This window comes from Trifolium pratense, linkage group LG7 (genome assembly GCF_020283565.1).
Source record: "Trifolium pratense cultivar HEN17-A07 linkage group LG7, ARS_RC_1.1, whole genome shotgun sequence".
Lineage (NCBI taxonomy): Eukaryota > Viridiplantae > Streptophyta > Magnoliopsida > Fabales > Fabaceae > Trifolium > Trifolium pratense.
The window spans coordinates 22,801,508-22,828,129 of record NC_060065.1 but is presented as its reverse complement, the minus strand read 5'-3'; the positions used below and the strand labels follow the sequence as shown (position 1 = coordinate 22,828,129).

The 26,622-nt window shown below is 37.1% G+C and overlaps 5 protein-coding genes and 2 non-coding genes across 12 annotated transcripts; 4 read left to right on the top strand and 3 right to left on the bottom strand.

Moving 5' to 3' along the window:
* Positions 1–3,273: 3,273 nt before the first annotated feature.
* Positions 3,274–5,919, top strand: LOC123896075. The gene is made up of 3 exons (XM_045946519.1): positions 3,274–3,580; positions 3,824–4,283; positions 4,392–5,919. The coding sequence occupies exons 1-3, from the start codon at positions 3,274–3,276 to the stop codon at positions 5,917–5,919; spliced, it is 2,295 nt and encodes a 764-aa protein (XP_045802475.1).
* Positions 5,920–6,527: 608 nt separating this feature from the next.
* On the top strand, positions 6,528–10,402 carry LOC123897504 (probable 1-acyl-sn-glycerol-3-phosphate acyltransferase 4). 6 transcript variants are annotated; one of them, XM_045948172.1, is made up of 7 exons: positions 6,528–6,839; positions 6,943–7,130; positions 7,262–7,331; positions 8,063–8,666; positions 8,875–9,005; positions 9,414–9,537; positions 10,047–10,402. In XM_045948172.1, exons 4-6 carry the CDS (start codon positions 8,092–8,094, stop codon positions 9,506–9,508), a joined length of 801 nt encoding a protein of 266 aa, XP_045804128.1. In that variant the 5' UTR covers positions 6,528–6,839; positions 6,943–7,130; positions 7,262–7,331; positions 8,063–8,091; the 3' UTR covers positions 9,509–9,537; positions 10,047–10,402. The 6 variants fall into 6 exon arrangements, 4 of the variants coding, with proteins under 4 accessions (XP_045804128.1, XP_045804130.1, XP_045804129.1 ...); XM_045948174.1 differs by having other exon boundaries at positions 6,529–6,839; positions 9,429–9,537; XM_045948173.1 differs by having other exon boundaries at positions 6,530–6,839; positions 7,000–7,130.
* Positions 10,403–11,129: 727 nt separating this feature from the next.
* LOC123896074 (translation initiation factor IF-2-like) lies at positions 11,130–13,502 on the bottom strand. Its single transcript, XM_045946518.1, has 6 exons — positions 13,235–13,502; positions 13,126–13,151; positions 13,063–13,079; positions 12,891–12,972; positions 12,399–12,788; positions 11,130–12,310 (listed from the first exon to the last, which is right to left on the bottom strand). The coding sequence occupies exons 1-6, from the start codon at positions 13,500–13,502 to the stop codon at positions 11,885–11,887; spliced, it is 1,209 nt and encodes a 402-aa protein (XP_045802474.1). The 3' UTR covers positions 11,130–11,884.
* Positions 13,503–13,575: 73 nt separating this feature from the next.
* Positions 13,576–14,988, bottom strand: LOC123896073. The gene has a single exon (XM_045946517.1). The coding sequence runs from the start codon at positions 14,986–14,988 to the stop codon at positions 13,576–13,578; it is 1,413 nt and encodes a 470-aa protein (XP_045802473.1).
* LOC123900176 lies at positions 14,333–14,439 on the top strand. Its single transcript, XR_006805828.1, has one exon. It is a non-coding gene; the product is annotated as a small nucleolar RNA R71 (small nucleolar RNA).
* Positions 14,989–18,239: 3,251 nt separating the features above from the next.
* Positions 18,240–20,987, bottom strand: LOC123896072. Its single transcript, XM_045946516.1, has one exon. The coding sequence runs from the start codon at positions 20,985–20,987 to the stop codon at positions 18,240–18,242; it is 2,748 nt and encodes a 915-aa protein (XP_045802472.1).
* On the top strand, positions 20,332–20,438 carry LOC123900175. The gene has a single exon (XR_006805827.1). It is a non-coding gene; the product is annotated as a small nucleolar RNA R71 (small nucleolar RNA).
* Positions 20,988–26,622: the final 5,635 nt, after the last annotated feature.

Here is a 26,622-nt window from a genome sequence, read left to right as displayed (position 1 = left end):
CGAGTGCCACAAGTGGTGCAAGAGGAACCACCGGTCCAAGTGGTGAACCAAGTTCAAGACCCTGGGATAGTTTTGGTTAATAGAAATCAAAACGCTGACGAAGTAGTTAGAAATGTGCAAAGAAACAATTTTGCACAACAAGATAATTTGGCAAATCTAGTCGAAACGATATTAACCCAAAATGGTTTTAATGTTGGCTTGCACAGGCCTAACTTCGTTTCCCCTTTGTCTGAGTACGTACTACAGACTGAATTGCCAAGGGGATGGAAGATCCCCAAATTCACAAAGTTTGCTGGGGATACAACTGAATCAACAGTGGAGCATGTCGCAAGATTTTTTGCTGAAGCAGGAAATTTGGCAGATAATGAAAATTTAAGACTAAAATATTTCCCAAATTCCCTTACAAAAAATGCTTTCACTTGGTTCACAACACTTCCCCCTCGTTCGATTCATCATTGGGCTCAATTAGAAAGGGTTTTTCATGAACAATTTTACATGGGCCAATCTAAGATTAGTTTGAAGGAATTGGCCAGTGTCAGGAGGAAAACACCAGAGTCTATAGATGATTATTTGAATCGATTTAGGCTACTCAAGGCTAGATGTTTTACCCAAGTGCCTGAACATGAGTTAGTCGAAATGGCTGCTGGAGGCCTAGACTATTCGATTCGAAAGAAATTAGATACACAGCATCTAAGGGATATGGCACAATTAGCAGATAGAGTGAGACAGGTTGAACGCCTTAAGGCTGAAAAGGCTAGATCATCAAAGTTTCAGAAAAGGGAAAAAATAGCTTATGTTGAAACAATAGATGACTAAGAGGAATATGTAGTAAATTATGAGGACATAGAGGATAATGAAATTAATGTGGCCGAATTAAAACCTGGCCCTACCTATGTTTGTAAATTGCTAAAACCTTCGAATGGAAAAAATCCTGTCGAACCAAAAAATGATAAATTTGTTGCTAAGACATACTCATTTGACATAACTAAATGTGATGAAATATTTGATTTATTGGTTACTGATGGCCAAATTGTTGTCCAAAGGGGTTAAAAGTGCCTCCTTTAGAACAACAAAAGAAAAGAGGTTTTTGCAAATTTCATAATTTTTTGGGTCATAAAACCTCACAATGTGTTCTTTTCAGGGATCTCGTTCAAAAGGCTTTGAAAGACGGAAGGCTGAAGTTTGGAGAGAAATCCAAGCAACAGATGAAAATTGATGAAGATCCATTGCAAGTATCAGATGCTTCCTATGTGGAACCGGTCGAATGCTTGATGATCGAAGCCATGGATTTATCTGGTGGTGCACAATTAGTTTCTATTCCAGAGAATGAGTACTATGAAAAAATGAAAGTAGTATATCCTGGGGCTGAAGAGGAACTGATTGATTTTCTACAAAGGTGTAAACTTAACAAATCTGAAGTTATGCTTTGCCCAAGGTGCAGTGCAGTATTCGATAAGAAGGCTACTGAGGGCTTAAACAAGTTTATACCATTTAGGAGGAACAAGGAGAACTGGCCAAAATCAAGGCCAATGAAAAGACAAAATGTGGCGCATGCTAAACCAATATATCAAAGGTTAGGCAACCCAAACACTTTTGTGCCATCCAACAACTCACCAATGAACAAATGGGTTCATGGACATGCATCAAACCCTGTCAGAAATTCTGTTGACAAGGGAAGTTCGAGTAAGAGCCATTCGAGTCAACCTGTCGATTCGAAGAAGTATGCTTACAGAAACAACTACATGGGAAAGAATCCCATGACAATAACACAATGGCGCAGGCATCAGCGCCAACAGAAACTCTCACTTCAGGAGGCTCAGAAGACAGAAAACAACAAAGGAAAACAGGTGGTCGAAGCGACCAGAAGGCCTCTAAAGGAAAGATTGTCTCAACCGTTGACTGATCGAAAGGTTGATGACAAACTCGAAGAGGAGAACATGGAGGATGAGGATCTTCTTGATTCAGATCCTGAGTTTGATGTGCTGGTGAATGTAGTTTCTATTCTGCCTGCTGAGTATGACGTATGGTCAGAAGTAACTGAAGGGGAAGATGAGTTCGATGAAAGTGAATTGGCTTTACACAAGCCAATGTGTTATTATGTTATGAACAATGGCTGCTTGGAAGAGCAAATGGCCAATTTTGAAAGGCCAACGGAGGGAATGAAGAATCATTTGAAACCCCTCTTTATTCAGGCCAAAGTAAACAATGTGGGAGTCAATAAAGTGTTGATTGATGGAGGGGCAGCAGTAAATCTGATGCCAGAGTTCATGATTACCAAGATTGGTAAGTTTTCCACTGACTTGCACCCTCACAACATCGTTCTTTCGAATTACGAAGGTGAGACCGGTTTCTCACTGGGGGCAATTCAAGTCAATGTAGCAGTTGGCAGCACTGTTAGGCCAACTTTGTTTTTGGTTGTGGCATCGAAGGCCAATTACAATCTGCTTCTAGGAAGGGAGTGGATACATGGTGTAGGAGCAGTACCTTCGACTCTCCATCAGAGGGTAAGTATTTGGAGAGAAGATGGTGTGGTGGAAAATATCGAAGCCGATCAAAGCTATTTTAGGGCTGAGACACACCATATAACCAAACACTCATTCGATAAGAAACTGGCGAATATCTCGCCATGTACTGAACAGGGATATGCCTATGCCCCTGCTGATAATGTCTACCATTCTGTCAAATTAGATCCAACTCATGGATTTATTTGGGAGAGAGAGCAGATAGATGATGGTCCATATGAGGATGAAGGCAAATTCCGCCCAACTGGGTGGGACCTTGAGGAAGACCACAATGACTAAGCCCAATGCTTGGGCCAAGATTTCGGCTTATATGGCCGAAAACAAAATAAACATGGCTTTGGAAGCCACCATGTTGCGAGAAAATATGGCTGTCGAAGCTAATAATTGTGAAAATGGCAAAATATTGCCAATAATCCAGAAATTGGATTGCATCTATGATGAAGAACCATTAGGATTTGAGAAAGATCCTTCTAATTCTAGTCAAAAGATGCAAGCCTAAGACCCTTTGGAGGAAATAGATATTGGAGATGGCTTAATCAAAAGGCCAACATACATAAGTGCCAATATCCCAAAGGACTTGCGTGATAAACTGGTTGAACTCCTTAAAGAGTTCAAAGATTATTTTGCTTGGGATTACAATGAGATGCCAAGTTTAAACAGAAATTTGGTCGAACACAGATTACTCATTCGACCAGACAAGAAACCAGTTAAAAAATCACCAAGAAGATTTGCACCAGACATCCTATCTAAAATGAAGGAGGAGATCGAAAGGCTGCTGAGAAGCAAGTTCATCAGGACTGCCAGGTACGTCGAATGGTTAGCAAATATAGTTCCTGTCATTAAGAAAAATGGTTCCCTTAGGATATGTATAGATTTTAGGGACTTAAATAATGCTACCCCCAAAGATGAATATTTCATGCCTGTGGCAGAAATGCTAATAGATTCAGCAGCAGGCTTCGAATATCTTAGTATGTTAGATGGATATTCTGGATATAATCAAATTTTCATTGCTGAGGAAGATGTGGCAAAAACAGCTTTTCGATGCCCAGGGGCCTTAGGCACCTATGAATGGGTCGTGATGCCTTTTGGATTGAAAAATGCTGGAGCCACATACCAAAGAGCAATGAACTCAATTTTCCATGATTTTATAGATACTTTTATGCAAGTATATATTGATGATATTATTGTTAAGTCATCATCACAAAATGATCATTTGGTTTGTCTGAGAAAGTCATTCGAGAGAATGAGGAAATATGGATTAAAAATGAATCCATTGAAATGTGCTTTTTGTGTACATGCAGGAGATTTCCTTGGATTTGTGGTGCATAAAAAAGGCATTGAGATAAACCAAAATAAGACAAAGGCTATTTTGGAGACTAAGCCTCCAACAAACAAAAAGCAACTTCAATCCTTGTTGGGAAAAATAAATTTTCTGAGGAGATTCATTTCGAATCTAAGTGGTAAAGCTCAAGCTTTTTCACCATTGCTTCGACTCAAGAAAGAAGATATTTTCACTTGGGGGCAGGATCAGCAAGAAGCATTCGATGAAATCAAGAAATACTTGTCTAATCCTCCAACTCTTATGCCTCCAATTAGAAATAAGTTTATGAAGTTGTATATTTCAGCATCTAATACAACATTAGGTAGTATGTTAGCCCAAGAGGACGAAAATGGTGAAGAAAAAGCCATATATTATTTAAGTAGAGTCCTTAATGATGTTGAAACTAGATACAGTAGTATCGAAAAGCTTTGTCTTTGTTTGTATTTTTCCTGTATGAAATTGAAGCATTATATAAAGCCTATTGATGTTTATGTTTATTCTCATTATGATGTTATTAAGCATATGTTGTTAAAACCAATTCTGCATAGTCGAATTGGAAGATGGGCTTTGGCTCTTTCTGAATATTCACTTTCATACAAACCCTTGAAGGTCATTAAAGGCCAAATAGTGGCTGACTTTATTGTTGATCATTCAGCAATTGAATCACCTCAGAACTATGTTGCTTTAGAGCCATGGACTTTGTATTTCGATGGATCTAAACATCAACATGGTACAGGAATTGGTATCTTAATAATTTCCCCACTAAAAATTCCTACCAAGTTTAAATATAAAATCAATGGTATTTGTTCGAATAATGAGGCTGAATATGAGGCTTTGATAGCAGGTTTGGAAATACTGTTAAGCCTGGGGGCAAAAGATATTAAAATAAAAGGTGATTCAGAATTAGTTTTGAAACAATTGACAAAAGAGTACAAATGTATTAAAGAGCATTTGATTCGATATTTTGTCATAGCAAATACGTTACTAAAACGTTTTGATTCTATTGACATAGAACATGTCCCTCGAATAGAAAATCAGGAAGCAAATGACTTGGCACAGATTGCTTCAGGATACAAAGTGTCCAAAGAAAAATTGGAACAATTAGTGGAAATTAAAGAAAAATTGATTTCTAATGAGCCAATGCAATTGGAATTGTCAATGCCAAAACTTGGGGGGGCACATATGTCACACAATGAAATAAATAACTCTGATCAAAAAATGGATCATGATATTTATGATGAATTCCAAGTTTTTGTCATTGACAATTTAGTGAATGGTGATTGGAGGAAACCAATTGTGGAATATTTGGAAAACCCAATTGGGAATGCTCCTCGAAAAATCAAATATAGGGCGTCAAATTACGTAATCATTGGTAATGAATTATTCAAAAAGACCCTTGAAGGAATTTTATTAAAATGCCTTAGTGAAACTGAAGCATATATAGCGATCTCTGATGTTCATAGTGGAGCCTGTGGTTCTCACCAATCAGGTCATAAGATGAAATGGATTCTATTTCGACAAGGTATGTATTGGCCATCCATGTTAAAAGATTGCATAGATTTCGCTAAGGGATGCCAAGAATGTCAAAAACATGCAGGAATTCAACATGTACCTGCAAGTGAATTACATTCGATAGTAAAACCTTGGCCATTTAGAGGTTGGACATTAGATTTAATTGGTGAGATAAAACCAGCATCATCTAAAAATCAAAAGTATATAATAGTTGGTATTGACTATTTTACTAAATGGATCGAAGCCATACCCTTGCCCAATGTTGATCAAGAGCAAGTGATAAGTTTCATCCAAAACCATATTATTTATAGATTTAGGATTCCTGAAACTATTACAACTGATCAAGGTTCAGTGTTCACTGGTCGAAAGATGCAAGAATTTGCTAGACAAACAGGGTTTAAACTTTTGACTTCGAGACCTTATTATGCGCAAGCAAATGGTCAAGTAGAAGCTGCCAATAAGATTATTATTGGATTAATCAGAAAACATATTGCTCAAAAGCCAAGAAATTGGAACAAGACTTTGAATCAAGTCTTGTGGGCATGTAGAAATTCTCCTAAATAATCAACAAACTCTACTCCATTTCGATTAACATATGGTCATGATGCTGTTTTACCAGTGGAAATTTATTTGCAATCTATCAGAATTCAAAGGCAAATGGAGATACCAACTGACCACTATTGGAGTATGATGTTTGATGAATTGGTTGATTTAGATGAAGAAAGGCTAAGGGCACTTGATACTTTAAGTAGACAAAAAGAAAGAGTAGCAAAGGCCTATAATAAAAAGGTTAAGTCAAAAACCTTTGATGTGGGGAATTTAGTATGGAAAGTCATTTTGCCTATGGACAAAAAAGATAGAGTTTTAGGCAAATGGTCCCTAAATTGGGAAGGACCTTTTAAAATCATACAAGTATTTTTGAATGGTCACTAGTAGAAAAATGACTTTTGGTTTAGAGATTCCACTACTGGTATGTGAATACCAGTAGTGAAATACATTTGACCAAAGGATTCCACTACTGATATTTTAATACCGGTAGTGAAAAGTTCATAGACAAGGGATTTCACTACTGGCTTTCTTAAATCAGTAGTGAAAAGTAGACACGGTGGCAATGTTGTAATTACATTAAAATATGTTTTAATTGTATTTCACTACCGATCTAGGATTCACCCGTAGTGGAATCCTATTAGTGTTATTAATTTGTTCATATTCTCATTCATTCCCAATTTGTTCATACGCGAAGCCTCTGCAACTCTAAACCTCCAAACCCTAGTTCTTCACAATCGTCCCAAGTTCACAATCAAAACACTAAATCAAAACACTCCTGCGCCAAATCCCAATCATTCTCCAATCTCTCCATTCTCCAATCTCCAATTTCATTCGATTTCATTCGTTTTCATTCGGTTTCATTCTCCAAACCCTAGACGGCCGACCCTGCAGAACGCCTAATCGCCTCCGAATTTCTTCGTTTTCATTCGGTAAAGGTATGAATAAATCAAACTTCCTCCAAATTTCATTCGTTTTCGTTTTCATTCGTTTTCATTCTTGTTCATTCGTTTTCATTCGGTAACTGGGTTTTGGAATTAGAGAGTTTTCGGCTTGTGCACGCGAGAAATGCATATTTACATTGTACCATTATCACAGCCAAGATAGTCAACATCAACAACATACAGAACAGAACAGAACAATGCTGCTATGGATTTGATAAACAGTGTTGTAGGCGTTGATGAGGAGGGACGGTCCCGGCAAAGGATTCTTACATTTGCTGCCAAGAGGTATGGCACACAGAAATTATTGCAACATCTACAATTTGTTTTTTAATGCTTTATTTGCTGTTTTTCTTGTGGTTCTTAGGGACAGGGAGATGTTTGTTCAAACTTATAGTTTTCTTACTTGGATTTTCTAGGTATGCTGCTGCTATTGAGAGGAACCCTGAAGATTATGATGCGCTGTACAATTGGGCATTGGTACTTCAGGTCTAAGCAGCTGTCTAATTTTGTTCTTTTAATATTGAAGTCTGCTGGGTTCTTATATTATTCTGTAGATTTTATTTGCTTATTGTCTATTTTTTTTATTAGAATTATTGGCTTCATATAAACTTTGATATGTTAGTTAATAGAGGGAGTTAGAGTAAGATGGTTAGTTAGTAGTTAGGGGCCAGAGTTTTTAAAGAAATAAGGCATGTTACCTATAATTAAAAAGATGGGTTGAGAAGGAGAAACATTTATGATATACCCAAGTCCCAAGGGAGAATTTCACTAAATCTTTAAGGCATGTTACAAACCCTTTAAGTTTCACAGTTCTTTGTCGAAGTCCCAAGGGAGAATTTCGCTAAATCTTGTAATAAATTACAAGTTTCTATCAAGTGGTATTGGAGCTGTGGGTAGTGCATATTGAAGCATTCATGAGCTGTCCGGGATTCAGCTCGGAAATCCAAGACTTCTAATTTCTGTGGGTAGTGCAATCGATAACACTAATAGGCTCACAAAATAAATTCCTTAAACAGCCATCTTCAACAGAAATTAGAAGCTTATCCATCCACAAGCATCCAAGACTGGGATTCCAAGATGAGGATTCCTAGACTGTGGGTAGCTTACAAGTTCCTCTCGCTTAGCTTATTGTAAATAAGTGAGGATTTATGCTAATACTATTATACTTGTCCACAACTTTGGGAATAACCAAATAACATTAAAGTACCTTATTGCAGAAGGGAGGTTTTCCAACCGTTCATTGAAGATGGAAGAAGTTTGCACACCTCTCAAATCTGATAGTAGATTAAAGCACCGTCCTTTGACTCCTCTTAGGCTTTTAAGGGGTGTGATATGTTTGGTTGTGTTTCTTTCTACAGCTTTCATTTGTATAGTATATCTTTCGCCTCTGGCAGTTGTAGGATTGCGACTGATCAGCATTCGTTATAGTAGGAAGGCAGTATCGTTCTTCTTTGGTCTTTGGCTATCTATGTGGCCCTTTCTATTTGAAAAGATAAACAGAACTAAAGTTGTCTTTTCTGGGGATAGTATTCCGATGAGGGAACGTGTGTTACTTATCGCCAATCACAGAACTGAGGTTGATTGGATGTACTTGTGGGATCTTGCTCTTAGAAAGGGAAGACTAGGATGTATAAAATACATCCTTAAGAGCAGCTTAATGAAACTACCGATTTTTGGTTGGGGATTTCACCTTCTGGAATTCATTGCAGTGGAGAGGAAGTGGGAGATAGATGAGCAAATATTGCAAAAAAATCTTTCAACATTTCAGGATCCAAAAGATCCTTTGTGGCTATCTCTTTTTCCTGAAGGAACCGATTATACGTACTGCCCGATATCACTCTCACCTCAAATCTAATGTTTTCCTTTCTAAGTGTGATTACTGTTATTATTATTGTTATTATTGATAACATATTAAATTCATTTCAATTCCACAAATTATTTTATTTGTATGTAATTATATAAGCAATGTCTGGACTAGCTTTTTAAAATATGGGAATCATGTTTGACATATGATTTGCTTTTTATGCAGTGAACAGAAGTGTAAAAGTAGTAAAAAATTTGCTGCTGAAGCTGGGCTTCCTGTGCTGTCAAATGTATTACTTCCAAAAACGAAGGGATTTCACACTTGCTTGGAAACTCTACGAGACTCATTGGATGCAGGTTTATTTTATAACTCCTATTCCTTTTATTTTCTATGACACTTGATTAATTCATAATGACTTTACAGTGATATTTATAAAACTATGTATGTTTCATCAAGATTACCTGCAGTCAGCACATCGGTAGTTAGATTGAGATCAGACGGTCTAGATTTCAAATTTGGTATTTTATTTTAAAATCAAATCTGCATTGAAATATGGATTGTTCGATCTCAATCCAATGACCATCAATGTGCAAACTGCATGAAATTGTTGACTCCGAACAATCCAAATTCGTGTATGTTCCATGTCACTCCCTAGGGAAATAGAATGCCAGTTACCAAAACCAAATTTGCTCTTACTAGCCTACTAGGTATTCAATTATATTTTGACATGGCTGTTTAAGGAATTTATTCTGTGAGCCTATTAGTGTTATCGATTGCAGTTGGCTTGGAAGTACACTTAAGCTTTCATTTCTGCCATAAAATGACACGGCGCCACCATCCTTTACATGTTGGGTGTTGACCATAGTGGCTGGAAAGAATTCTGTCAAGGTATGTTGCCTATAAATAAGAGGGGTTGTTGAGAGGGAAGGATATCTTGTGTTTTTGAGAGAGTTCAGGCAGTTGGGCATAGGAAGGTTTATGGACCTTCGAAGTTTTGCATTTTTGTAGTCAAGGGAGAATTTCCCTAAATTTTCTAATAAAATACTACTATTTACTATCAAACTTGTTATTCAGTATAAATTATTCTAGGATGTATTGATGTTCTATTTGTGCATAAATACAGTCCATACACTTCTATTGGCTAATTATTATTTGCATGAACCTTATGTACTTTTCATTTCTCATAAAATGAGATTGCAACTTCGTATTATTTTCGACAACAAGCCTTATCCCACTTAAGTGGGGCTGGCTTTGTATTATTTTACATACTAAAAATCCTTGGATATTCATTACAAACATACAAAATGCTGCTTTTTTGAATTTGAATTTTGAATTATATATATGTTATACTTTGTCCAAGCTCTGTAGTTGTTCATTCAATCATTGTTGGCATGCAGGAAAGTGCGGATAATGTTAGTCCAGATTCCACTTCAAGTGCGGATAATTGAGGTGTTCGTTGATTTTGCAATGTTGTTCGAGGTGTTCGAGATGAAGATCCTAAAGGGAAAGAAATGGAGAGAGCATTGATGAGGTTACTTGGAAATTCAACATCACTAGCTTCCTGTCGTTTTCATTAGTGGTAAATTAGTTGGTTCTATGGATAGAGTTTTGACTTTTCATATTAATGGGCTGTATGCTTGGAATTAGACTAGATAATTAGTGATAATGTTAAGCATTGACTTTTAATGTGTTGAATGTAACTTGTTAGGAATTGACAATGACTTGTGGAAAATAATATTCGGAATTATGTCAATTTTCTTGTGCGTTATTAGCTACTAGTAATTTCTAGGTTGTATGTATAATTTCTGCGCCGGAAAAGTGTAGACCATATAATTAATATGCAAGCACAGGAAGCTACAAAAAAACAAAAAAATAAATAAATAAAACTAACATACCACTACTGATATTTATAACAATCAGTAGTGAAAACTACACATACCACTACGGGTAAAAGTAATGACCCGTAGTGGAATCCCCAATTCTTAAAAAAAAAAAAACTGGAAAACCATACATACCACTACGGATATGTGTAAATACCCGTAGTGGAATCCCCATGATTTATATTAAAAAAATTTGAAACCATACAAACCACTACTGGTATTCATTATAACCGACGTGGAATCTCATACATACCACTACGGGTATTTGTAAAAACCGACGTGGAATCCCCATAATTTTAAATAATAATTACAGAAGAAATTAGGATACCACGACGGGTATTAAAATACCCGACGTGGAAAGTGTGGACATACAACGTCGACCGCGTTTACTACTGGCCACGGCCAGTAGTGGAAAGTCTGTTTGGCCAGTAGTGGTATCCCCTTTCTGCACTAGTGGGTGCGTATGAGATAGAAGAATTAACTTCAGAAAAGCGAACATTGAATATAAATGGTAAGTATTTGAAAAAATATAAACCAACGCTTTTAGAAGTTAATATTAGCACAGAGTAAAGATTCGAAATGGAAATGAAATGGCATAAACAAAGTAGAAGTGCCATAAAAGGCAATTGTCAAGGTTACAAACCAAAATAAAAAGAAACCAGATAATTGTTCGAATGATTAAACAACATAAATAAAATCTAAGGTAAACACTTGGATTTGAAATCTGCGTAGTGATCTTTGATGAGGCCAACTTCGACGCTTTGGATCTTTATGGCATCTTCGAGAGATTTAATTTCTTCCTTGATCACAGCAGCAGCACTAAAGTGAGAGATACCTTCCTTTGCAGCCTCTCGAATTGACTCTTGAGTGGTAGCAGCAACAGCTTCTTCAATCTTCGAGCGCTTGCTCTTTTCTTCAAGGATCTTTTGCTCTCGATTGGCAATCTCAGCTTGAAAGGATTGTATCTCTGCTTTCCATGTAGCAATGTTATTATTGCACTCTTGAATCCCAAGGCCTGGTTGTTGAACTTGTGCCTTCATTTGATCAACTTTCGACTGGGCAGCCATTGCCTTCTCGAATAATGCATCATAAGCAGCTTGTTGACCTGCGAGCTTCTGAGAATTACGCCTTAAATTTTGCACGGTGATAGCGAACTGGTCCAAAATAGACTCAAGCTTGATAACTTTCCCCAGAGTTTCGACATCCGTGTGAGGATTGTGCAACCTGTTCAAAAAATATTTATGCTTAAAAGCGTTAGAAGGATGCTCCTCCACTGATGCCAAGATGTCTCCATTGATAAAGTCATTGTATAGCTTTGAAATCAGAGAATCCTGTCGAACAGAAGAGTTGATTTCTTAGTCTGAAGCAGTCGAATTGCTTGGTCCGCTCGAACTCACAGGATCAGGGGTCTTCTTGGAAAGCAAGAGTTTCAAGGCAGCTTCTGGGTCATCCCTTTGCAAAGCAATGAACTCTTCTTCAGGAAGCCCTAAGCTGGCTGATAGCTTCGAGGTTGAAGTCTCGGGAAGCAATTCTGATCCTCCAGCCTCTGCTTCCTTCATAGCCTCAGAATCAAACTCTTCTTCCTCTGAGGAAGTTTGGCAGACTTCGACTTCGACTGGTGCAGTCTTGCCCCATTCCTTGAAAGGAGAAGTCTTGTCATGAGTGTCATTGGATTCAGGTTGCTCTGGTTGGTCTGGGCTTGGCTCTGGCATAATCTTTTCAGATATAGTGGCCTCACTATCCTTGACTGTGTCACCACTAGATTTGTTCGATATAGTTTCCTGGGAAAAAGAACAAAACATGAGAAAATTCAATTTTAAAGGGCCAATGCTAGAAATGAAAGAAGGCGAAGAAAGTATCAAAAAATACCTCTGGAATAGTGTCTTGCTGGGGCATGTTGTTCGAGTCATCAAGAGTTGCATCAGGCATAACAACATCTTCTTGAATTTCTGCTTGGGGAGTGGGCTCTCTTTGCTCATCTAAATTAGAAGGAATGTCAAGGTTAGTTTCAGAAGGACCACTCGAAGACTTAGACTTCTTTTTCTCTGTGGTTCGATCTTCTGAACTTCTCCTTTCTTCTTTCTTCTTCTTTTCTTCTTTCCTTTTTTCCTTCCTTTCTTTCTTCTCCTTCCTTTCTTGCTTCTTCTCCTTTCTTTCTTCAGCAGAAGGGCTATAAGAGGGAATATCTACTGGAACAGTTGTTTCGATGTGCACAGGAGGCTGACTCCTCTTCCTCTGAAAGCTTGCTTCTTCCTCCTCCTGTTGGTAAAAATCGAAATGTAGAAACATTAGAACTAATAGGTTTGGTTTGGAGAAATTTTCGAAAATTGAATAAAGGATGGAAAATAAAAGAATTAAAACCTCTTCTTCTTCACTGACGATTACAACGCTAGGCTTCAGTTTCTTTGATGGGCCAGTTTCAGTAGTGATGGTGTTGGTTGATCTTTTGCGTGCCCGGAAGAAGGAACAAGTGAAAAAAGGATGAGAAAAATAACTTAGAGATTTTAAGAAAAAGAGTTCGATTAAAATTTACCTTAGAAGGCTCTTCAACTGTTTCGACAGCCTTTGGTGCTTGTCTTTCTTTACCTGCCTTCACAGCTTCTGTGGCTTGTTTCTTTGCGACTAGGAAACATGAGTAAATGTTTAAGTCGAATAGCATAAGAATATATGGCAAAAAAGAAAAGTACATATATAAGACAAGTTACCTGCAGGTTTGACTTGTTGTTCGATTCTGTTGATTTGGGGTTGAGTAAAACCACTCTCCAATCTAGAGATTAGTGCTGAATCTCCTAGATGCCTACTGTAAAAGTATTGCCTCCACCAGTTGGCAAATTCTTGAGTGCAATAGTAGGAGAGGTTGAAGTCAAATGGCTCGAAGCCATAAACATGTTCACGAGCAACCTTCAGATACTTCTCATACAAGGTAGAAGTGATGGTAGTCCCAAGCACAATGTTCTTCTTCCTCAGATACATGCTTTTAGGTCGAAGTTGTGAAAACCCAAATTGTCTAGAGACAAGATTTGGTTGATACCCAACCAATCCATACTCAGAGGATAGGGTACCAATTCGAACGGATAAATGTGCCCGCAGGAGCAGAGGTAGATGCTTGTTGTTGTGCTACTTGTGCTATTTGAGTTTCTAGCATTCTAGTGTGAGTGGTCAAGACATCTAATTTGCTTGTTATTTGTTTAATTTGCTCACTAGTTTGAAGGTTGGTTTGAGTCTGGGTAGCTATGAAGTTTTCTACTAATAGTTCAAGATTAGACTTCCTAGGAGCATTGAAAGCAAGTTTTTGGAATCCTGGTGGAGTGGGAGAAGGTGCTTGGCCAGGTGCATATAGAGCATTGTTACTTTTGTACGAAAGGTATGGATGGTTCCTCGGACCTTGATTGTAAGGGTTTCCTTGAGTGTAGTTTACTTGGTCTGGGGGAACTTCCGTTAAGAGTTGACATTCAGCGATTTTGTGCCCTTGAATTCCACATAGTTCGCAATTTGAAATTGTTGCAGCCATGGTGGCTGCAGGTGTTGTGGTCATACTCTCCATCTTTTGAGTTAGAGCTTCAAGTTTGGCTTTAACAAGGTCAAGCTCGTTTACTTCGTACATACCGCCTTTCGTTTGAGGCTTCTCTACGGATGTTCTCTCATTTCCCCACTGATAATGGTTCTGAGCCATGCTCTCGATAAGCTGATAGGCTTGGTTGTATGGTTTATCCATAAGTGCGCCACCAGCTGCGGCGTCTATTGTCATTCTTGTATTATACAAGAGACCGTTGTAAAAGGTATGGATGATTAGCCATTCTTCGAGCCCATGATGAGGACATATCCTAATCATTTCTTTATATCTTTCCCAAGCTTCGAAAAGAGACTCGTTGTCCCTTTGTCTAAATCCATTGATTTGGGCTCTTAGCATAGCAGTTTTGCTAGGCGGGAAATATCTTGCTAAAAAGACTTTCTTCAACTCGTCCCATGTTGCGACGAAGTTGGATGGTAGGGACTGGAGCCAGGCTCTAGCTTTATCCCTTAATGAGAATGGGAATAAACGAAGTCTTATAGCTTCGGGACTGACACCATTAGCTTTGATAGTATCGGCATATTGCAAGAATATGGACAAATGTAGATTAGGGTCGTCCGCGGGATTTCCGGAGAATTGGTTTTGTTGTACTATAGCCAACAATGAAGGTTTAAGCTCGAAATTGTTTGCTTCAATAGCGGGGGCAGCGATGCTATTATGCGGTTCTTCTTGCGAAGGAATAGCGTAAGATCTAAGTGGACGATTTTCAGCCATGACTGGTTCGTCAACTATTTCGTTAATGATTTCTTCGGTTACTTCGAGAGTGAGAATTTCGGTTTCGATATTCTCGGGTTGAGTACTTAAATTTCGGCGTCGTTCGTTAAGAAGACGCTCGGGTTCGTCAAAGGGTTGCTCAATTATCTCGCCTCGTGAGCGAGTATTGGGCATAAAACAAAAAGAAAAAATTGCCTTAGTCTCTACGGTGTAACACTGGAGTTACGATATCGACTAAATTGGTCCCCGGCAACGGCGCCAAAAACTTGATGCGCTGCAAGTATACAGCCTTGCCGCGTGTAGTTTTAAAAGATTATCGATCCCACAGAGACCAATAGTCGACCTACCGTTATCTAATGTTACGTTGTAAATCTAAGGCTAAATAGTAAATAGTAGTAGAATTTTTAAATAAAACAAAAGAAAATATTTTTTTGGGTTTTTAGAATAATAAAGCGTATTGCTAGGATGAGCTCTTAGTTGCTTCACAGGGTTCGATATTTAATTCGCGCTAAGTAAAATTACTACCGCATCTAATTGTCGTATTTTAATAAAAGCGATGCTCCAGGCGAAAGCCGTTCTCACTTCCAGCTCTCACAACTCTCATCATGAAATTAATAAAATACTTTACAAAGTAGTTGCATTACTTCTAGATATTTAGTGGTGTAAACAATTAAGTTTTCGAATTATATTGGTTTAAAAACACTAATCTCAGCTATCGCGAATCTTGACTAATGTTGTAGATTATAAAGGTGATGCTAAACTCTCGTCTCACATCCGCTAATAAAGTACTTTTTGAAAACCAAATATAATTAAATTACTTCTAATCCTAAGTGGGCGTTCTTCCGAATTAGAAATAATTATCGACTCTAATCCTAAGTGGGCGTTCTTCCGAATTAGAATCAATGTTCAGTTTTTACTATCTAGTAGAAATCTCAAGTGGCGTTCTATGTTGATCCTACTTTAATTAATTCTCACTCTCGTGACAAATTATAGTCATTTAAAAATAAAAACTGCTTAAAGAAAACTTAAAAGAAACTAGCGCGCGAACTAACTATCGAAACCCTACTAGCTACTAATCACACATCCTAGCAATATTAAATTAGCTAGACATAACTAAAACTAAAACTAAAGACGAAATAAATAAATAAGCGGGAAATAAAAACATAAAGCAAATAAATAAATAAAGCATAAATAAATAAAAACAATAAAGAAAAATAAAGGAAAGAAAATAAAATAAAAACCTGGATAAAAGCTCCAAGGAATAACGTCGGCACAAAAGAAAATAATATTCAACTTTAGAAAGAATTCCCGCAAAGGCTTAAGAATTCTTTCCAACTAACTATACGAGTTATATCCTCGTTTTACAAGTTAATTGTTACAAAGTTGTGTGTCTAGAAAGTGGAGAAAAGGGACCTATTTATACTAAAATACAAAACACCAATGTTGTGTACTGCCCGATGTGGGACTAATTGCAAAACACGCGTCACCGTTTGATTAAATTTTGAGGAACGGCTGTGATGAAAAGTGGCAGGCGCCACTTTGGACAATTTGGCAGCCGCCACTTTGTTTTGTTTGGCAGGCGTCAATTGTTGTTTGTGGGCTGCACACGTGTGGCCCAATTGGTTGCACGTGTGTGGCCCTTTTTGTCCGGTTTCGCTCCTTTTTGGTCCGTTTTCGCTCCTTTCTTCAACTCGTACACTTTTTATCTGTTTATTTAAAATACAAGAAATAAGTAACGATTCATAATATAAAACTTCGAAATCGAAATAAAAATAATTAAAATATAATAGTAAATTAACTAAATAAATAGCATATTTTAGGCGTATCAAACTCCCCTAAACTTGAACCATTGCTTGTCCTCAAGCAATTTAGCTTGCATATAGAAAACATTTGAAATGCGAAGCAACTCACACACACAGACTTAGAGGAAAATAACATCACAAGTACTCATACGTGGTCAGAAATTCAAATCGGCTAAGATTAATTAGTTAGGTTCTTTACACAATCAAGAAGGGTATTTCAACGACACACAAAGTTCTCCCTCTTATACATATCGAATTCGGATCATGCCGTTGTACTAAAATCTAAATCTTCTCCTTTGTTTCATCCTTTTTCATTCTAGACAGTCACATTAAGACCCTTTATCTATGTCACACACATGGTAAGAAAATCGGTTAGCGTCTTTATTCATCTTTTTCAACCTGCAATTGGCTTGATGATACAAATTTTGATGATACAAATTTTGTATTAGCAATCATATAAATATTTTCCAAGGTTTAACCGTATTACCACAGTATGACCTTATATATAATTTTTTTTTTTTTTTCTTTAAGGTTTAACCGTATTACCACAGTATGACCTTAAGAATTTGCTTAGATGATTCGCTTATATTCATCGACAAACCTACTTAATGTGTGACTTTATAGATGGTGTCCGACTGGATAGATAAACTACTAAAGGATTCCACAAATTTAAATCAGGAGATTTTGGCACAATGGTTATTCAAATTGATATCTATACTAGGGAGACTTCTGGGTGTTGGAAAAATACCGATTTTGTTGTGAAATTCCCTAATTTCCTTAACTTAGCCTCTCGTCTTTTCTTAACCTATATACTTTCTAAGTGAGCTATTGTCCTAAGTCTTTGGAAAAAAAAATTTTATTGGTTCAAGGAAAGGAAAAATTTAAAATTTACCCAAAAATAGTGCTATTATTTTATTTGCGAAAAGGGAAATTGTACTAAAAATAAAATAACTGAGAAATAAAGTAAGGATGGTAGAATACTCCCCTAAACTTAAATCCAACTGTGTCCTCACTGTTGAGACTCAAATGTAGCTTTGGAGCACAAAACCTGGTGGAGAGATCATGAGGGAGGATGTTGATAATTTTGGAAATTGTTGAACTGAAGCCTCAAACCGCCTAGCTCTTGTATGACATTGTCGAGCTGTTGTTGACGGTGCTCTTCTGAGCTCTCCCATCTATGATAATAGCCCTGCATCTCATGTTGGTTTTGAAGAATTTCGTCTTGCTGGGCTTGCATGAATGTCATTTGTTCCATCATCTCCTCTTGTTGTTGATGCATGGCATAGAATAATTCATCGCGCTCTTGATTTAGTGCGTTTTGGGCTCGTATCTCATGGAGTACATCATCGATGGAGCTTTGCCTTGATGAGGAGGAACTACCTGCAAAAGTGTCAGAAAAATGTGTAGTGTGTGCAGGTGGAACAATATTTTCGCCCCCACCAGCAGCAACATTTGGAGAAATGTGCGTGGGAGCTCTATTAGGCACAGAATTATTAGAGATAGTCATAAAAAGAAAATAAGAGAAAGCAAAAAAATTAAACAAAAATTAAAGAAAACTCATGGGTTGCCTCCCATGCAGCGCTTTGTTTAACGTCGGTTAGCTCGACTTTTTAGACCTATAGGTCAACATGGTTCCTCCTCTAGACTCACATCTTTTAAATTATGCTCAATATTCTTGGGTCTCCGTTTGAAAATGTCAGACCATTTCATAGGTCTTCTCTTCTTTTTTTCTTTCTTTTTCTTAGAGACACCCGGGGGTATTTTATTTTGAGCGATGTTATTTTCTGGGTGGTCTTTTAATATGTCGGGAGGTATTTTCTTAGAAACGGGGCCTTTTAATTTATTCGGAGCCACAGGGGTTCCTTTTTGGAGTCTTGATGGAGTTTTTAGTTTTAAAGTTGGTTTAACATGGCTAGGTTTAGGAACTTGTGTAATCTCTAAACATTTAGCTAGGTCGTCATCACCATTTTTATGAGTTGGAGGAGTGGAAGTTTTTAAAATTTCAGAATGTTTAGTTTGATCCTTCTCACTCTCTTTTCTACATTCTTGGATGACGTCTACCATGTAACAACTATCGTCTATAGCTGGTGCTTTCATGAGTTGCGTTAAAATAAATTCGACTTTTTCTTCACCTACTACAAACGTTAGCTTTCCTTCCTTTACATCTATTACGGCTCCGGCAGTTGCTAAGAATGGCCTTCCTAAAATGATAGGTGTATTGGAATCTTCCCTTATGTCCATGACTATAAAATCGGTAGGGATATAGAATTGACCTACACGTACTGGCACGTTTTCTAGTATACCTAAGGGGTATTTGACAGAACGGTCAGCGAATTGTATTGACATTTTAGTTGGTCTCAATTCTCCTAAATTAAGTTTTTCGCATATGGACATAGGCATTAAGCTGATACTGGCTCCTAAATCGCATAGGGCCCTATCTATTACATAATTTCCAATTACACAGGGTATGGAAAAACTTCCTGGGTCTTTTAGCTTAGGGGGCATATCATTTTGGAGTATGGCGCTACACTCGGCAGTAAGCATAACGATTTCCTCATCCTCGATCTTTTTCTTTTTAGTTAAAATTTCTTTGAGAAACTTAGCGTATGAGGGCATTTGGGTAATGGCTTCCGTAAAGGGTATTGTGATGTTTAATTGTTTTAGAAGCTCTACGAATTTCTTAAATTGTTCTACACTCTTGGATTTCTCGAATCTTTGAGGATACGGAATGGGTGGTTTATATGGTGGTGGAGGTACATAAGGTTTCTTCTTTTCTATGGTTTCCTCACCACTATTTTCTTTATCTTTTATGTTTTGTTCACTCTCTCCCTTGGTTACCTCATCCGAGTCTTGGTGTATGGCTGGGGCATCGGACTTAGGATCACTTGGTTTGTCCACTTGTGAACTAGTTGGTTCATCCACTTGCTTTCCACTTCTTAGCATTATAGCGTTTACTTGGCCTTTTGGGTTCGGTTGTGGTTGTCCGGGAAATGTGCCCGCAGGAGCAGAGGTAGATGCTTGTTGTTGTGCTACTTGTGCTATTTGAGTTTCTAGCATTCTAGTGTGAGTGGTCAAGACATCTAATTTGCTTGTTATTTGTTTAATTTGCTCACTAGTTTGAAGGTTGGTTTGAGTCTGGGTAGCTATGAAGTTTTCTACTAATAGTTCAAGATTAGACTTCCTAGGAGCATTGAAAGCAAGTTTTTGGAATCCTGGTGGAGTGGGAGAAGGTGCTTGGCCAGGTGCATATAGAGCATTGTTACTTTTGTACGAAAGGTATGGATGGTTCCTCGGACCTTGATTGTAAGGGTTTCCTTGAGTGTAGTTTACTTGGTCTGGGGGAACTTCCGTTAAGAGTTGACATTCAGCGATTTTGTGCCCTTGAATTCCACATAGTTCGCAATTTGAAATTGTTGCAGCCATGGTGGCTGCAGGTGTTGTGGTCATACTCTCCATCTTTTGAGTTAGAGCTTCAAGTTTGGCTTTAACAAGGTCAAGCTCGTTTACTTCGTACATACCGCCTTTCGTTTGAGGCTTCTCTACGGATGTTCTCTCGTTTCCCCACTGATAATGGTTCTGAGCCATGCTCTCGATAAGCTGATAGGCTTGGTTGTATGGTTTATCCATAAGTGCGCCACCAGCTACGGCGTCTATTATCATTCTTGTATTATACAAGAGACCGTTGTAAAAGGTATGGATGATTAGCCATTCTTCGAGCCCATGATGAGGACATATCCTAATCATTTCTTTATATCTTTCCCAAGCTTCGAAAAGAGACTCGTTGTCCCTTTGTCTAAATCCATTGATTTGGGCTCTTAGCATAGCAGTTTTGCTAGGCGGGAAATATCTTGCTAAAAAGACTTTCTTCAACTCGTCCCATGTTGCGACGAAGTTGGATGGTAGGGACTGGAGCCAGGCTCTAGCTTTATCCCTTAATGAGAATGGGAATAAACGAAGTCTTATAGCTTCGGGACTGACACCATTAGCTTTGATAGTATCGGCATATTGCAAGAATATGGACAAATGTAGATTAGGGTCGTCCGCGGGATTTCCGGAGAATTGGTTTTGTTGTACTATAGCCAACAATGAAGGTTTAAGCTCGAAATTGTTTGCTTCAATAGCGGGGGCAGCGATGCTATTATGCAGTTCTTCTTGCGAAGGAATAGCGTAAGATCTAAGTGGACGATTTTCAGCCATGACTGGTTCGTCAACTATTTCGTTAATGATTTCTTCGGTTACTTCGAGAGTGAGAATTTCGGTTTCGATATTCTCGGGTTGAGTACTTAAATTTCGGCGTCGTTCGTTAAGAAGACGCTCGGGTTCGTCAAAGGGTTGCTCAATTATCTCGCCTCGTGAGCGAGTATTGGGCATAAAACAAAAAGAAAAAATTGCCTTAGTCTCTACGGTGTAACACTGGAGTTACGATATCGACTAAATTGGTCCCCGGCAACGGCGCCAAAAACTTGATGCGCTGCATGTATACAGCCTTGCCGCGTGTAGTTTTAAAAGATTATCGATCCCACAGAGACCAATAGTCGACCTACCGTTATCTAATGTTACGTTGTAAATCTAAGGCTAAATAGTAAATAGTAGTAGAATTTTTAAATAAAACAAAAGAAAATATTTTTTTGGGTTTTTAGAATAATAAAGCGTATTGCTAGGATGAGCTCTTAGTTGCTTCACAGGGTTCGATATTTAATTCGCGCTAAGTAAAATTACTACCGCATCTAATTGTCGTATTTTAATAAAAGCGATGCTCCAGGCGAAAGCCGTTCTCACTTCCAGCTCTCACAACTCTCATCATGAAATTAATAAAATACTTTACAAAGTAGTTGCATTACTTCTAGATATTTAGTGGTGTAAACAATTAAGTTTTCGAATTATATTGGTTTAAAAACACTAATCTCAGCTATCGCGAATCTTGACTAATGTTGTAGATTATAAAGGTGATGCTAAACTCTCGTCTCACATCCGCTAATAAAGTACTTTTTGAAAACCAAATATAATTAAATTACTTCTAATCCTAAGTGGGCGTTCTTCCGAATTAGAAATAATTATCGACTCTAATCCTAAGTGGGCGTTCTTCCGAATTAGAATCAATGTTCAGTTTTTACTATCTAGTAGAAATCTCAAGTGGCGTTCTATGTTGATCCTACTTTAATTAATTCTCACTCTCGTGACAAATTATAGTCATTTAAAAATAAAAACTGCTTAAAGAAAACTTAAAAGAAACTAGCGCGCGAACTAACTATCGAAACCCTACTAGCTACTAATCACACATCCTAGCAATATTAAATTAGCTAGATATAACTAAAACTAAAACTAAAGACGAAATAAATAAATAAGCGGGAAATAAAAACATAAAGCAAATAAATAAATAAAGCATAAATAAATAAAAACAATAAAGAAAAATAAAGGAAAGAAAATAAAATAAAAACCTGGATAAAAGCTCCAAGGAATAACGTCGGCACAAAAGAAAATAATATTCAACTTTAGAAAGAATTCCCGCAAAGGCTTAAGAATTCTTTCCAACTAACTATACGAGTTATATCCTCGTTTTACAAGTTAATTGTTACAAAGTTGTGTGTCTAGAAAGTGGAGAAAAGGGACCTATTTATACTAAAATACAAAACACCAATGTTGTGTACTGCCCCGATGTGGGACTAATTGCAAAACACGCGTCACCGTTTGATTAAATTTTGAGGAACGGCTGTGATGAAAAGTGGCAGGCGCCACTTTGGACAATTTGGCAGCCGCCACTTTGTTTTGTTTGGCAGGCGTCAATTGTTGTTTGTGGGCTGCACACGTGTGGCCCAATTGGTTGCACGTGTGTGGCCCTTTTTGTCCGGTTTCGCTCCTTTTTGGTCCGTTTTCGCTCCTTTCTTCAACTCGTACACTTTTTATCTGTTTATTTAAAATACAAGAAATAAGTAACGATTCATAATATAAAACTTCGAAATCGAATTAAAAATAATTAAAATATAATAGTAAATTATCTAAATAAATAGCATATTTTAGGCGTATCACTATCGAAGCTTGATGTTCAGTGGGAATGAATAGGCCAAGTTCCTTTTCAAAAGTGGAATTGAGCCACAATTGCAACAGCCACATAGGCCCAGCAGCTTCAAAGCCTCCATCTGTCACAGTCTTCTTCGACTTTGATTTAGCAGGAGCCAAACCCTTCAAATTATCACAGACTTCGCCTATGGACTCGTAAAGGGTTGCTAACAAAAGGCGTCCTAGAGCAAAGTGGCTTCCTTCGTGTATTTGCACAGCCATAGGAATGAACTTCCTAGCGATCTGAAGAGATCGAGAGCAAAATACGTAGTGGGATAGCCATAAATTGAGGAAAGCTACATGTTCTTCATCAGAGACCTCTTCGTTCTCAGGTCCTGAATGTTTAAGGATGTAAGCAGAAAAGGCGTTTTCTTTGTAGTTGAGGGTGATATTGTCACTTGCATCGAGAGGGTTGTAAGTTTTTCCAGTAGGTCTTAACCCTGTGATAGCTGACACATCGAAGAGGGTGGGTGTCATCATACCACTTTTGAAATGGAAAGTGTTGGTGGATTTCTCAAAGAAGTGCATGGCAGCTATAAGCATTTCAGGTTGGTACTTAGGCCCTACTCTAGAGAATTGTATTAACTCGAAAATCCCATAATCCTTCCAGGAATTTCCAAAAGCATGCTCTACCCGATCGAGCCATGTGAGATATAAGCTATTTCCATAATAGGGATGGGATCGAAAGGGTTTATAATTGTTTAGCAGATACTCAAAATTATAGGGTTTACTGTCAAAAATCCTAGGCTCACAAGTCTCTAAACAAGGAAATATCTCATCTACTTCCCTAGTCAAGTTGATTTCATCCGGAGTCGGACCACCAAAAGCATAAACATTTTTATTGACAGCGAAAGGAATTATTACCTGGCTTTCCCAAATTTGCTTGTGTTCTTTGATGTCTTGAGGTTCTGGAACATATTTGATTCCACCGTCAGCGATGGGGAATTCGCTCCATTTACCAGCAAAAGGTACTTGATCTGGGCTAGATGAAGACGCCATGGAAATTTAATGGAAGATGAAAAGATACAGATTCGAGATCTGAGAGAAGGTTTGGTTTGAAACTGTTGATCAAAGGATCTGATAAAGTTTAGAATTTTGGGGATTTCTGCGTTCAAGTTTGAAGAAGAAGAAGTTTAAGTGATTTCTTTGAATCGTATGGGACTGTGAAGGAAGTTGGAAAAGTTTCAACTGAGGTATTGAAGTTATATTTATAGCAGCTTTATGGGTTGAAACAAAATTTAATTAAAAAAGAATAAATGCAAAAAGGCGTTTCTTGCCTTTTCTGATTCAACTTCCCAAATTGACACGTGTCCCACTACTCAAGTGTAGTGCAGAACGTGACAGTTTTGTGAGAAACGAAGCGGTTATTCTTTAATGCCATGACATCATCCGTTCGAAATGAGGAAAGTGGTGTTTATGACAAAGTACTTTAAAAATGTCAATCTCTTATTTCATTCGAATCATTCAAATCGAAATAGGCATTTTTGGGGGCAATTTGTTATCCCATATTTTAGCTCGAGCTAAAATATGTTTTCATCTCTAATTCCAAAGACATTCATTATTGAAAGTAGTGTCAGGCTTTAAATGTCTTCAAGAACAAGAGAGTTTAACTCTTTTATCTTATCATTTAATGAAGGTTAAGGGTAATGTCTTTAAGAATAAGAGAGTTCTGATGGAAAGTATGCTTTATATGGCTTCATATGAATCTACCAGATATGAAGAGATTCTATCTTTCAAAGTAGATAAATGATTCGATGACAATTGATGAATCGAAACGTTTAAAGTCATGGACTTAGAGTATTTTTCATCCTTCAAATGTGATTCGACTTCGACAGTTATAACAGTTCAAGGCCTTGGTTCATTTCAAATGTAAGGGGACGCGTGGCAGAAGATTATTAGTTCAACGTTAAAGTAGCAGTTACTTAGTTTTTCTATAAATAGGAGTTTGTATAGTCGAAATAGGGGTCACAATTCATTTACACAAACTTTCAAACACTCAAAGTACCCATGTTAAAGCGAGAAACGAGTTACTCGAGAAAGATGTATGAATCAGTGAACCATTCTATTTTCTTTGTAACTTTTACATTTTAAATGCAATTCTACTTTTTACAAGTCTTTACTTTCAAAGTATTTACAACTTTCTGCATTTAATTGGTTCTCTCATTCGAGTGAACTTTCTCTTTTATTCGCATTCAATTTATGTTTCACGTCTGTGTTTCATAAACTACTTTCTCATAGAACAAACACATTGTTTTTCTGCAAACTAATGATGTCTTTAATGATGAATATTCAAACCTCTTTTAATATAATGCATGAACAATTGTCCCGAGATTTACTAGTTGATCTCTCAAGTAATTAATTTAAACTAGCGGTTGTTTACCAAAAATCAGTGTAAACACACGGAACCAAATAATTGTTATTAGATTTCCTTTAATAATAGAAACGTTGAACCTAAACCTTGTATTGTCAAGAAAAAGGACTGCTTGCATGAATAATAGACAAGTGTTGTTACATTATTCCAACAATGATTTATATTCTAGTGTTCTAATCAAGTAATGGAATTGAGTTACATCAACTTGATAACCTTATATATAACAATCATGAAAAGGAATCAAATAAGATTTGAACCTTATGCATATTAGTAGCAATATTGTTTAGTATTAATAAGTGAGTCACACATTTCTAGATTCCATAGATAGGAATTTTGGACTCATTTGATTTATATCATTTGAAGGATGTGAGTTCCACTTTTGAAAATAGTTCAGTATGTCAATTACCAACTAAGGTAAAGTGACATTTGATCTATTTGAAATATATACATATGAGATGTATATGAACTACTAAACTAATTATTTGCTAGATATAATTTTATTTCTTTTACTTCATTTACGTTACTAATTAGCTTAGTAGATGTGAATATGTGTGGTTGACACAAAGTGTGATTCTTTGAATTTGTTCAAAGAATTTATGAAGTAAATGAATAATTTTGAAAAAGTATTAAGACCATACAAACAAGTCGTAATGGTAAATACTTAGATAAGGAGTATAGTAATAACTATTTATATTACATCATGTTTGACACGATTACAAATAAGATAGTTCTTTTATCTCCGACGACTCTTTCGAAAAATTATTTTAATTAGAGTTATTCTTTACCCACAAAAGTTCCAATAAAAGAAATCATAAAGACACCATATTTGATATGGAGGTAAAAGTACCTAGTTTGACTTTATGGTAGTTTGGGATTGCACAGTTTATAAGATAAACATAATTCCAACTTGGATTAATGTGTATTTGTGGATGAATCCTAAAGAAACTTAGAAATACTAATTCTACAACACTCTCTAGGACAAAAGTTGTTTTGTTACTAGAATTAAAATATTCCTTTAGAAGGAATGTGTCTCTAGAAGAGATAGTGGGAGTGATGTAGAACTTGAGTAAATTCGAGTACCACAAAACACATGTTTTTGAGAATGGAACATGAATCGGTTCAACAAGAGTTGTTGTTGGATCACCAGTTCGAGTAGCACAAGACCTATATAAGTCGGATATGTCATATCACACAGTTGAGAGTCACGGTTTTACCATGACTCGACAAGGTGATATATGATGCTCATGGAAGATGAGAATGTGACTTATAAAGAGTCCATGTACACAAAACATATATGGATATTGTTTTGTCATCCAATTGAGTAAGACTTATAGGATAAATATGAGTCTTGTTGTAAAGACTCACATGGATGGTATTGTGAATACATTTAAGGTGTGATTGAATGTGAAAGGTTTCATACAAATCATGATGCAATTATGATGAAACCTTTATTTCAATCATAGTGCTTAAACTCATTTGATTCCACTTGCAATTATTGTATGTTTTACTACGAGTTCTGGTAGATGGATAACGAGGTTGCATTCCTTAATTGGAATGACCTTACATATGTATTCGACA